This window comes from Dryobates pubescens, chromosome 14, assembly GCF_014839835.1.
Source record: "Dryobates pubescens isolate bDryPub1 chromosome 14, bDryPub1.pri, whole genome shotgun sequence".
NCBI classification, from domain to species: domain Eukaryota; kingdom Metazoa; phylum Chordata; class Aves; order Piciformes; family Picidae; genus Dryobates; species Dryobates pubescens.
The window spans coordinates 11,551,842-11,565,767 of NC_071625.1; the positions used below are offsets into that span (position 1 = coordinate 11,551,842).

At 40.5% G+C, this 13,926-nt stretch overlaps 1 protein-coding gene across 1 annotated transcript in view; it reads right to left on the reverse strand.

The window, feature by feature from the left end:
* The window catches only part of CSMD3 (CUB and Sushi multiple domains 3), a 386,198-nt gene extending 372,541 nt beyond the window's left edge, over positions 1 to 13,657 (reverse strand). The window contains exon 1 of the mRNA XM_009905784.2: positions 13,300 to 13,657. Coding sequence (XP_009904086.2) covers positions 13,300 to 13,477 — 178 coding nt within the window. The 5' untranslated portion in view covers positions 13,478 to 13,657. The remainder of the gene's footprint in view (positions 1 to 13,299) is intronic.
* Between the last annotated feature and the right edge of the window lie 269 nt (positions 13,658 to 13,926).

Below are 13,926 nucleotides of genomic sequence, written 5' to 3' on the forward strand. Positions count from 1 at the left end.
CAACTTTTACCTCAAATGATCATAACAAAATGTATTATGAAACAAAATTCAAACTGTCCTTTATCTGTCTCTATGGAGCAGTGTATCTGGAGTCAGGCCAGAACACGTTGCCCTAAATGCACGCACAAAGATCATTTGGCTCTTTTTCACTCATTTCTCACTCCCAACAGGAAAAGACATCCATTGCTTGTGAAAGCTCAGAATTATGCTGAGATAAAAAGAATCCCCAAATCTCTTCTCGACTAAGAACAACCAACCAAGCAAACAAACAAAAACCTAGCACAAGGATTATAATGAAAACAGTAACAAAAATTTATTTTGATGAGGTTGCATAAGCAGTTTAAATACACAGGTGTTTGAGTTGCATTGAGGAAAAGTAGCAGTATTTCAAATGCAAAACTAAAATCCTTAATTTTGTTATAGTCAGCTGGTGAAGGAGAAACTTCTTTATTGTCAGGGTGAGGGAGCCCTGGAACAGGCTAACCAGAGAGGTTGTGGCGTCTTCTTCTCTTAGAGACTTTCAAAACCCTCCTGGATGCCTTCCATAGTGCATAATGAATTTCAGCTCTTGTCCACTGTCATCTTCTGGATCTATAGCTTTGTATTCAAATTTATGAGAGTAGGTATGAGACAGGCAGAATATTACACCCATCAAATGTCTTTGTTTAAAGCTCTGATGCAGGAAAAGGAAATTCTGGGTACAAATCCATTAATCAGAATAACTAATCTGTCAGCATGCAAGAACATTTTGACAAGGCTCACCATCAAAGGCTATTAAAGGAGATAAGTTACTGCAGGATAGATGCTAAGATCCTTTTATGAATTTAAAGCTAGTTAAGACATGAGATACAGTAGAGTTTAATGGTCACTTGCATGGATGAGGAAGATCAAAAGTGTGGTTGCACTAGCATCAGTGATGAAATCAGTTTTCCTTTACACCTCTATGGAGTAAGAAGCATGCAGTAAAATCTGCAAGATTTTAATAGAAAGATACTGAAAAAAAGCCTCCAAAAAAAACCTAGTGAAGGCTACGCTAAACTTGGCAGGTAACGGAGTTTCTAAATTATGGTGTTCAGATAACTACCCTTCTTTTATTGTTTCTGTTTCTATTCTATTCTATTCTATTCTATTCTATTCTATTCTATTCTATTCTATTCTATTCCATTCTATTCTATTCCATTCTATTCTACTCTATTCTATTCTGTTCCGTTCCATTCTATTCTTAGTACAGGCAGTCAGTCTTAGGGAAGCTAAATGTTAATTTCTGTATTTGTTGTTGCCTGGGATGTTTGCGTTTTTGCCATGTCAAGTCAATGACAAATTTCTTCTATGGTAATTCCTCACTGCCATATTAAAAATGGTTGATTTGATCTGTTTATTCATACCTTACCAGAAAGGTGACTCAAAAAGTCTGAAAAATGATGGTTCAGCCACATTTTTAAGCATCACTGGCTGCTTTTACAGTTCCACAGAAAATGCTGCTAGATGCAGCTAGATTTTCAAATAATTTCATTGTCACTTTTAACTCCATACGTGGATGTCTGGAAGAAAACAGAGCATTGCTACACTTTCGTATTTCTAACATAAAGTTTTTTATTTTCCTTCTTTTGAGAATGTATGTCTTGAACTCCATTGTGAAAGATTTAGACAGATAAAGAAGCTTTCAGCAGAATCACAATACAGGTAATTACGGGTCTGTCAGCATTTCCATTATGAACTCCATTTAGCATTAAGGGCTTAGCATTCTTCCATCATTTTGGAAAATGTCAAACTGAAAGCTGGCATGCAGATTAGCAGCCTGGATGCAAATTTGTTTACACAAAATATTTAAATCTGCTCAGCTGGTTTTGATTTAGAGATCAGCCAGAAACTTTAAACTCTCAGGGTTTCTCATGTGTTTCTGCCAATTTCTAGACCAAATCACAGTTAGAAAAATGTGATTGGTTAATGAAGTGTTGACTCATTGTTGTCTAATGGTTTCAAATTACACTGGGCTTCAAAATGGATTTTAGAATTTCTTCTCATCTTGCCACTTTCTCCTGCCATCTTGATAAATGAATAATAAGCTAGAAAAGGATTTGAAAACTACAGTAAAACTTAGTAGCAAAGTCTGAAACATTAGTTTGGGCGTCACTCAACTACCACCATAAGACAGTGAACAGAAATGGATCAAAGCCTGTAAGGTTTTTAAAGTGTCAATTACTTAGCCCACTAGCTCTAATGGCATTTTAGGGAATGGGCCAAAAAGATTCTGATGGAGTTCAACTGTTATGGTTTTACAGTTTCATTAGTCTCATGCATTATGTGAACAGTTTTGTAGAGCTGTCACATCTGAAACAAACTCCTCTCTGCAGAAAGGAAGCATCCTGTTAGAACAATTTGCTCTTCAAAAATACACTTCTTGTTTGAGGAGTAAGAAGCTCTGAATTGAAAAACTTACAGCTGTCAAACAACGTTCAATAGAAACACACTGAGACATCAACAGAAATGAGACAGCATAAACAGTATTAATTCAGAAAGACAAAAAAAAAATGGAAGGGATATGGTAAAATATGGATGTTCAAGTAGGTAATAGGCATACTTAACATCCTGATAAGAGAAAGGCAAACAGGAAAAATCAATGACACAGCTTATTGGAAAATACAGAGTTGTCCAAGGGTGCCAGACAGAATAGGAACCTAACCCCAAGCAGTCTGTGCATTAAAAACCCAACAAAGTATGGCACAGCAGAGATGGTGCTAATCAATTTTGTACAAATGAAGCATGGAGGAAGTAGATGAGGAGAAAAACTGATCAACTAAATATAGCCAAATTATTCCACCCAGGGGATTTTCGTCTACACAAAACTGTACTGGCTAAATAATGCAAAAAAGACCCCAAGCTTGTAAGAATGAAGAAAATGTTCTTAGAAGGCATCTCAGATAGCATTAAAGTTCATCTATATTTTCAGAAATATGCAAATTATTGAATGATGATTCAGTGCTCATTGGATTGTGTACTAGATTTTTTAATATATGATCCGTTTTCCTTATAGTTACCTCAGATACCCTAAATTCTAGCAGGCAATTCACAACTTCCTAATTACAGAGGTTCTTCAGATCAGATTTTCTCCTTAGCTCATATCTGTGGCATGCTCCAGCTCTTTAGATTAGACATTTGTGTTAACTCAGCTGTCAATGGATTTCAAACAGGTGACCATTACAAGAAGCCCCAAAGGGAGCAATTTGGAACTGTAGTTTTCACAAGTCAGATACATAGCAAACTCTACTGATTTTATTGAAATGCTCGAAGTCAATCAGAATCTCTGCAAATCTAGCCCTGTTTCACCCTATGGGATATTTTTTTTTTCCCTTTTCTATTTAATTTAATTTTCTTTCTATTCATCTATGACATTCTGTATCATCTACAATTCTGACTAGTCTGTTCTGGTCATCCCAGAATCATATCAGTAAAGCATAGAGTAATAGTATTAGAACTGTAAAATTTTCCTTACAATGTCACAAGGACAGTTTTGTTGTATACATTAGAGCTTGAAGAACAGAGACAGAGTTTGGATTTCCAAAATAGATGAAGTATGTTAACCATCTGATTCTGTAGTGTTTATTTCTATGCAAGTAAGGACTTTAAGACACTATAACATTCTGATCTTTTTTCAACGTGTTTTGAAGCTTCTTTGATTGGGGTGAAGGAGCTTTATTTAGGTTACCAAAAAATAATCATAAAGACACAAACAATAGACTGAAGAATGAAAACAAATATAGCTGAAACTGCACTCTTCCAATCTTGCCTTCTTGTAGATGATTTAAAATCAGTTAGTAAATATGATCTATCACTGAAAAGGCTGGGTGGTTATTTAATTTCCTAACAGCTTACCCTTACGTGGTTATTACTTTGGGCTACAAAAATACTTTACAAATGGCATAGAAATGGAAGTCAACTTTCTATATTTTACTGCAGGCTTTATGTTTTTGGGACTTCTCCAGTAGTACTGGTAGAGTGGGAAGAGAGTTTGGGAAGGGAGCCCAGAATTGCAGAGGAGGCTGGATAAACTGGGAAAAATTACAGGAGCTAGCTGATGAGTTAGAGTTTGAGCATAGTAAAAATATATCAATAGATCTTAGGAGAGTGGATTTTTTTTTTCATGGCTATCTTAATTTAAAAGTAGCTAAAATTAGTGTAGAAACTCATACAAATTCCAATGACCTGCAACTGTAAAACTAGAAAGATTTAAGAATTTTGAAAGCATATCCTTAGTAAAGTTGTGGAGGCAGACATGCAGCAGTCACAAATACATTGAATTCATTCTGTATTACACATTGATTATGTTGCTCATTGCTATTTCAAATAAACAGCTATGAGAAGAATAAGTTTGTTAGGACGTTTACCAAAATCACTGTCTTACATGGCTGATTGGTTCAACTTTCCACTGCTGACAATGGAAATGCCAATAAAATCTCTCTCACCTATTTGTCAGGGAAAATTTGTTATTCTTGCATGAGAAGATGTGAGAGGTTCTGTTGACACTGTATCCTCTATGAAAAAAGCACAGAAATGCTATTGTTAGTCTAGTGTCTATGTTATTTTTCTTTCCACAGAAAGGGGCTGAAAATTAAATTTCCTCAAGACTGCTGAAGTACTTGGGTGGAAAATTAGGCCACTGCAGAATTACAATAACATTCACATTCTTACAAGACGTCTAAAGTTAATATAGGTGAATGTGGTTGAATTGATGATATATGAAAGGTCATTAACAGAATCTATAAAAACACCTAAAGAAATATTCTCCCAAATGTCAGAGGTATTTTATTCTCCCAGGAAGGAGTTGTCAAGACTGAAATAAAGGGTAAAAAAGGGACATTATCAAAGTACTTGAAGCTAAGGTCTGTGTGAATTGTGTGAAGGAAATGATTGACCACCTTCAAAAGAGTTTGCAGGACAGAGTTGCTATTGAAGAATTATGAATCAAAGCAGTAGATATGCTGAACAGTAATGTGAAAAGGAGTTGGTTTTAAGTTGAAGATCACACCAAGAAACTGAGGACTGAGCAGACAGTTCACCTCTCTGCATTTTAAGAGGACATTTTTCAAGTCCATTGAATGAAAAATGTTATTTTCTCAGTTCCAGGGTCTTTTATTAAGGGCCTAATTGAAAAGGAAATCTGTGGCAGTTTCATATGAAAAGATTTCATATTCAGTAAGTGACATAAAAAAATCTTATCTGTTTTAGTAATAATCCTAGGAGGGATGAATTGTTGTCATGAATATTGCCTAAACATTCACTTGATAAAGTTCAATTTATACCATACTACTTCAATACATTAGACTGATGAAAATCTTCTAATCAGATAAACAACTTTTGTGAGCACTATATTGATGTAATAATTTTGGAGAAAATTTCTTGCCCCTTCAGTTACACAATATAAATTATGAAATATATTTCTTCTTTGTGGTCATTGAAACTGCCACATCATGCAAGAAGCATTGCTGAAGTCAGTAGCAGTACTCATATGATTAAAGTATAAATGTCAGCAAACACAGCTATATTCAAGGGAAAACACAATATGCACTTAGTCATGAATTAAACATAGGTTTTCCTTCACAGAGCACATGGCTACAGATGCCTGGTACCAGAAGTGCTGGTGTGCACGTATGTGCTTGTCTGTGCTCCCACATGCACCTGCAGGTGCATGAAAAAAAGAATCTGACTGACTTGACTACAGGTCAAAGACCTGTTCTTCTTACCTATGGTAAGCCAGATAGGCTTTCCAAAAGTCAGGATCTGACCCCTTGTTTTTTGAGTATGTTTCAGTTCTTGCAATTTTGGGTCAGTATATTAAATATTTTTAGACTCAGCGATGAAGGCAAACACAAAGAATGTGCCAGTAAAAGATAAATAAGACAAAAGTGGAAAGATCTCTATTTTTGTGCTTTGGTTTTGTTAGCTAATTCAGTATTTTCAAATTAACTACTTATCTGGAATATATGATGGTCCAATAAAAGTAAAAAATTGCATTAATAATTAAATCTGAAAGCATTCTAAACTGAAATCCATTTTCTCAGTTCCTCTGCAGCTATTAGAAGACTTCCATAAATTTCAAAATGTTTTACATGAGAACAAAAATTTAATATGGAATATTAAAGCCAGGTTGTAAATTGGCTGCAATTCAGCATATATGCTGACAAAAAGCCTGAGTACTGTTTGGTTTTAAGGACTAGAGCAGACAATTGTGTTTCAATTACATTGAATCTAGTGGCCAGATCCCTGGAAGTGCTGACATGATCATCAATAAAATGCAGCATTTTCTGACTGTACTCAAATATATAATTTACTTTACATAAGCAGAATCATAAACAATTTACTTTTGCGGTCTTTAGGTTTATAAAGCAATATGAGTTTTCCAAAATAGCTCTTTCTATTAAAAATTTCTAGCATACTATGAAATACAGCTTCTGTTTCCAAGCCAAATGACATGTATGTATGGAATACTGTAATTCAAAACTCAGCATAAAAAAGAAGCAGAAGCAAATCTACTCTCAAAGATGCTATTCTGGATTCTCCTATTGCTTTCAATGGGCTCAACAACAGGCAGTTCAAAAGCTCATTTTATATCCTGTTTTATAATTTCCATTCACCTTTGGATCAAAATTGATACATAGAAGCAAAAGTAGAAATTTTATTATGGACTTTTAGAAGATTAGTTTTAATTAGAGTAAGCTTCAGTTCCCCAAGAAAATTGCACAGCAATCAAGAAAGCTAAATTTAGTGGAAGGTGTAGCTTTCCTTCTGGGTCAAATTAAATAGGGGAGGAAATTCAAGTAGCTCCATCTCAATACTGCATTGAAATGCAAAGAGTATCCATACTCTACACTTAGTAGCTCATTTTAGCTAAGGACTCCATACTACATTTGCAGATATCCATTTGCTGAGTTTTAAAACAATTCTATAATACAGTAATGATCACAGAGGGATCATTTTAACCACCGCTGAAATACAGCCACCTCTGAGATGTGTCAGCATCTTTAAATGATAATGCCAGTACTAAACAGAAGATAGCACAGTTGTTTTTTTTTTCCCATATTTGACAGGAGATTAAAGATTTTGACTCTACTAAAACCAGCTTTACAGAAGGTATATTTGGTAAAAATTCCCTGAATGTGTGTGAATAAATATTGTGTCAGCTAATTCTTAATGTGCTAGGATCAAGTTTTATTGGTATTTTTAGCAACTGGTGCCTTTGTATTTTCATCAAGCTTTCCTCCTAACATTTCCTAGCCATCATTAACTTGTACTTTGGGTTTTTCAATGAAGTTAGTTATATATTATAGTAGAACTTCCTTCAGAAATTTGGAACATACAATAAATTAAGAGGCAATGGATAGTTTAGGAAGTACATGCATTTCAAATCATTACCTGCATATCTGGAAGCTAATAATATAGTCAAATTAATTTATCCATAATATAATCAAATATATGGATATAATTTCTATATGTGCACATCATATATATATATGTGTACACATGAATATATGCAATTCCATGGGAATTAAATCAAACAAGTTACAATGCATAAAGATACAAAACTAACAAGATCTGTAAATCTGGAAAACAGACAACACAGAAGGTCAGGAGCAGTGATTCATCATCTATATAATACAAGTAATTACTCTGTCATTTCTGCCACAAGCCTCCAGATTCTTTTAGCCCTATTGCAAAATTAATCTGTGTAATTTACAGGCCTTGGGAGGTGAAAATTCATCACCCCATGAATCCATCCGCGGTAAAGTTACTTACTATATTCACCTTATTTTTTATATGTGAAGATGATACATGACACTATGATGCATATTGTAGAATACAAGGGGAAATGGGCAGTCTGTCTCTCTATGCCTCTGTTGGTTACCTTCCATCTTGCTCTTTGACAATATGAATGGACCAGTCCTGGCAGAATTCCTTGTATGTCACTTTCCAGTACTTTGAGGCAGTCTGTCTCTATGAGTAACACTGGTCCTAAATCTACCAATTTACCCTGCTAACATTTCAGACACTGGGAAGGTGATGATAAATCTGCATTATTTCTCTCTTTGCAATTTACAGTGGTATTCAAAACGTCTAATACTGGAATTATGATGCCATAGTAAATCTTATGTAATCTATAAAAACAAAGTAGTGAGACCATGAATGCAAATTTGCCCAGAAAAAGTAACCAAACATCTGCAACAACCTTTGTCTGTGTCCAGAGAAGAGCAACAAAGCCGGTGAGAGGTTTGGAACAAATGCTGTGAGGAGAGGCTAAGGGAGCTGGGGTTGCTTAGCCTGGAGAAGAGGAGGCTTTTGGGAGACCTTCTTGCTCTCTACAGCTACCTGAAGGGAGGTTGTAGCCAGGTCTCTTCTCCCAGGCAGCCTGTGACAGAACAAGAGGACATTGTCTCAAGCTATGCCAGGGGAGGTTTAGGCTGGATGTTATGAAGAAATTCTTCACAGTGATTGGACATTGGGATGGGCTACCGGGGGAGGTGGTGGAGTCACTATCACTGGAGGTGTTTAAGAGGAGACTGGAAGAGGCACTTAGTGCCATGGTTTAGTTGATTAGATGGTGTTGGGTGATAGGTTGGACTCGATGATCTCCATGATGCTCCAAAAGCTCCTCCTCTAGCTGGGGAGGCCCCAGACTGCTGGCTTCTGAAGTAGTCTGCCCCTAGATTGCTCCTAATAGTCAGTGTTGGAACTAAAGACCACAAAGCTGGATGGGTTTGTTCCTCAAAACCAAAAAAAATCCCCCAAACAAGAAAAAACAGGAAAAAAAAAACACCAAAAAAAACAAACCCAAAAAAAACAAACCCCAAGCAAACTTCTGTGATTATTACTCAGGAGTCTTGGAAAAGGAGGGCTAGAGGGATAAGCACATCCATGAAATTATTCACACCTCGTGGTCTGGTGCTTCCAAGTCGAGACGTTGGTAACGGAGTTTAAGATACAACTTGACAGCCTTCAGGCGGGTGTGGCTTTCTGATGTACCATCTCGCTCCCGTTGAAATGCGCTCACTGCGCGCAGGGAGTGAGGGACTATTTCTGGACGTTACACGAGCTAACCAACCATCTGAATGCTGCTTCAAACTTGCAAACAGAAGACTTCGGGAGTCACCGAGCTAATGAAAGCAAAATCAAACGATGGAAGAATATATTAAGGGCTCCCTAGAAATGCAGCCGCCTAGCACGGCGGCGGCGCCCAATGCCGGTTCCGCGGCCGGTGCCGGCGCGGGTGGAGCCTGACCGAGGGATGCGCCGCTCCGTGTCGGCTCCGCCTGGTGACCGCGAGGGAGAAGCGATTCCTGCTGCTGTTGAGAGTTGTTGTACAGTTCCTTTATTTCTGCCCTGCTGAAGAAGGGGAGCCGTGCGCTAAGCGGCGCCGTGCTTAGCCTTGTACTAAAGGAGCGCGGGAGAGGGAGCGCAACTTTGTAACCCCGCAGCACTGTGCAGCTTGAACAAATTGCTTAGGTGCTATGTGCAGTCCACGGAACAGAAGCCCTGTGTGATCTGCAGGAGCTTGTGAGAAAGAGGCACCGCAGAAGAGCTGAGCGTATGCGGACGTGGAAAGCACGGCGTCGTCCCTTCTCTAGTCAGAGTCTCTCCGCAGCTTTGCGTGCGTACACATGCACAAACACACAACACCCCACGCACAAACACACGCACACAACTCCACACGCACAAACACACACAAAGAGGCGGCAGCGGGCAGCTGGATGAGAAAACCTGAACCTACTGTTACTCGTCCAACCGTTCCCACTTCGGGGACAGAGCGAACACCTCCCTGCGCCCACGCATGCCCACCGAGGAAAGCCATTTACCAGTAACCCCATAAATCAAGTGACTGGGAAGGACGTGGTGGGGAGGGGGCTGCCAGAGCCTGAAGGGAACGGACTGAGGTGGGAATGGAGAAGGGAGATTGCAGAGGTAACTGAAAGAAATTGGGCAGTCTTTGTCCCTGCTAAATATTCCCACATTCTGGGTACTCATCATTGGAAATGGAAATATTTTCCATTTTCTCATCTCTTCTGTCAATGAGCCATTTAAAATCTTCATGCTTCAGCTCCCTTCAAAAGATGCACTTGTTTTGCTTGTCACAACTGCAACAGGGAACAGAGGAACAACAGCAGAGGCAAAGCTTCATTTTAGGCAGGCAGACAAAGTGCAGACCTTGGTGCTCTCTACTCTGTCTTGGAGCAACGGCTACACAAAAGAGGTGAAGGAGTCTTGGGGTCTCTCGTCCTCTATGATTTGCTTCCAAGGGAGGTGCCAAAACAAAGGCTTCAAGATTTCTCTCCCAAATCCCAGGAGGCAAAGCTCTCTTAGGTGCCTCCTTTCCTCCTTGACTTTTTTTTTTTTCCCTCCATGTCTATCCAAGGAAGATTTTGTTGGAAATGTTCCATACTGTAATTACATACTGCTTAAGCAGTTAAAAGATTTGCATTGAAGAAAGTATGATTCCTCCTTCTTTTACCTCTTCCTCAGAAGTTCTAAAAATTTCCTTTCTCCCATTTTCTTCTTCCTTTTCCAATCTCTCCCAACTATTGTTGCAAGGTTCCAAATAGGCACAATTTGACAAATAAATGAATGTATGTGTTTTTCCACATGGATATATACAAAAAGCACATAACTAATCAGATATGAACATGGCTACATGAGCACGCTGGGATAGCTTGACATTTGTAACAGTGAGATGCATGTGGACCAAGACTTGAGAAATGGTGACAGGATGATGACAGAAGTAAGAAGGCTCTGAGAGGGAGATACTAAGCAAAACTGGAAGCAGGCTGGATGACAGGAACCTCAGCAACAGTTTGGTTGATATGACATGGTACTAGACTATTCAGTAGAGATGATTAAGCAAGAAAAGGCATGGGCTAGAGCTTGCAGAGGTGGGGTGTGGTGAAAACGCCTGGTCAGTCAATGGTAGAGCTGATGTAGGATCTGAGGAGTGACCTTGCTTCCAACATCTGGAATGTTTTAAATGGGCAGGTGTTCATTCATTGGTTACCTCTGTCAGGGTTTCTGGGAGCAGAAGATGGGATGACACAATTGGAATTTAAACCAAGGTAAAATGTATTAATTCATGAGAGTGCAGCTAGAATTAAATATAAATGCCCAAAATTGATGCAGTGCTGCAGTGAGGCTCAGCCTGCTCTGTAGAGCTTGGCTACCTAAAGAAACCAACATCCAAGATGTAAAACCTGACCTACTGAATTTGCAATTGCTAGGAGGACTCTCCAGCCTGAGGGACTCCTATGAAAGCTGCCAGAGAAAGGGTCAGTTTTGCAAAGCCTTTTTGTTTTTTCTTTAGGCTGTTTTAAGTGTTTGATCCCAGCTTTCGCCCGCAGTATCCAGTGTTTTTTCTTTCACAACCTCCCCTTTGCCTCCTCCCATAAAAAGAAGCGAAGCGCGACTTCTCAACAGGTGCTGTGGAAACTTGCGCTGCTCCCGCGGCCATCGCGACGCAGGGAGAACCGCCCGAGTTTTTCATTCTGTGGGATGCTGCCGCCCCGCGACTTCTGCTCACAAAGCAGCTGCTTCGGCAACGGCTCCGGAGCCACCCATTAGCTCCAGCGCCTCCCTACCGCGCCCGCTGAGCGCCGCGGAGCGGGCAGGGAGTCCATGACTTGCAAATGATCGCACCCGGCACAGGATTATGTGTTAATGACAGGGAGCTGAACCAGGGAAAAGAAATGTCCCCAAAGCCCCGGGCTGGTATTGATAGCAGACCTTCTCCAGGACGGGGCAAAGCGCAGCCCGCAGCTCGCTTCGATAGACGAGAACAGAGAGAAGCTATCTGTAATTAAAATGTGCATCAGCATCACAGGCAAGCCCATTCCCCTCGGATCCTCCGTGTCAGGATAACGTGGGATGAGGTAAAAGCCCTCGACACCGCCCCCGCTTCACCCCCCCCCGTCTCCCCCCCTTTCCCCCTTGAACACGAATTATCTTTTTCACGAGATGCAAATTGGGAGGACAAGCAGCTGCAAAGCTCTACAATAAACTGTTTCATCCAAGGCAAGCCAGTTTGGGAAGGCACGCCTTTGAATGCCGCCCTCTCCCCCTCTCTCCCCCCCTCAACACACCTCCCTTCCCATCCGTGCAGGCAACCTCTGTAGGCGATAACCAAGTCTAAAAACTCAGAGAGGATCGATAATGTCTACTAAATATTCTGGGAGTGTACGAGTGTGGCGGGGAGGAGGGATGAGGATGAGGACAGGGATAAAAGGGTGATTAATCAGTTATTAATCACTGGCCACAAACAGGGGGAGATTATTTCGGGCAGGCAGCACTGTGGGGAGTTGCAGAATAGGTCCTTTTACTGAAGGCACGCGTGATGGGATCGGCATTTCAACATTCAGCGATGCCTGCGTAATTTTGATGGTGCACATTATTGAAACCACGTATTTCTTCTTTCCGTGTGCAGCATTTTCCTTAAGTGTCTGCAAGCACAGACTTAGCGGAGATATTTATGCCGCTAACTAGAGGTTTCCTTTTTGCTCTCCCTTCAGCAGGATGAAAGCAAAAGAGACAAACACACCCCCCGCCATCCTCCCCCCACCCCCAAAACCTCTTTTATACATCAGGGGAAAGGGATCAAAGGAAGGCAGAGAAAAGGTGTCGATCTTTGCACCCAGCTGCAGACCATGCCTTCAAGGCTGAATTGCTCAGGTACCTTTTCGAAAGGCAGGGAGCCCTGCATGCATACAAACAGCGGAGCGTGAAGCGCATTTCGGGCTGTGAGACGGCTACACGCACGCTGGGCTCCTCTGTAACTTTCCCCACGCAACGGGTTAAACTAATAAGTGCATCGATACAGGCATTCCCGCAAAAAGCCCGTTGCTCGACCGAAAACCAGAAATGCAGGTAATCCCACACACATACACTACCTTCATCATCACCTTAAAAAAAAAGTCACCCAGTGTGATTTGCTTGAATATATCCTAGTTAGAAGCTATACGAACCAACTCACGTCTCCGTTTGAGCATACTGCAAGAATATTTATTGAGCCCCAGCTCAGTCACTGCATTGAACGCCAAGCCTGGCAAGCAAATACATTTCCCATTTCCGAAGACAGCTCTGAATCAACTCCTTTCCTCCCCGCTTCAGTGATCATTTATATCTTTCCATTGTAAAGTACTTAAGGTAAAATATAAAATAAGAGATAAATATATATATTTTAAATACACCTTGGTATAAGGTGAGAGCTTGCAACGCCCTGACCAAAAGCAAACGGACCCCTAAAAATATACCCCTCAAATACTACCCTACCTTTCACACACGAAACCATCAATAAAAAGACGAGGTTCCAAAATGTAAATCCACTTTTAATCTCCATTTTCTTCACCAGGATGAAGTCCAGCCGGCCACATTTAGTACATTCCCTTTCCCAAAAGTCTGCTAATTTCGATTCCTTTGCACGGATTTCCCCTCTGCAGAACCCTTTCATATTATTCTTGAGAGCTCCTAATTCCTATTCCTTGGCCAGGCGCAGCGGAGTTGTTGCTGTTGATGGTGTGCGGTCACAGCTCGGAGTGAATGGTGTTTCTGGGATACCACAGCAACCTTGACGAGGACTCAACCATCTCTCCAACGGGGGCACAAAGTCTCAGCTACTCTCGATCGTGTCTTTTCCTTCCCCCCATCCCCCAGCTACCCCAACTCCCTGCACAACTGAAACCCAGCACAATTCTGTTTCGTTACAGCATCCACCAGGAGACACGACAGAGCATCTTAAAGCTCCGACACTCTCTCTAATAAACTCCAAACAGTATTTGCAATTGAGATTCTCCCTCCGCCCCCCTGTTCCCCCAACAGGATCAATTCTGCCTAGGAAAATGGCTCGAGAAATAATACAGTGGCGAGGTCTCCACAGGCTCCCAGAGCAGCCTCGGGCAG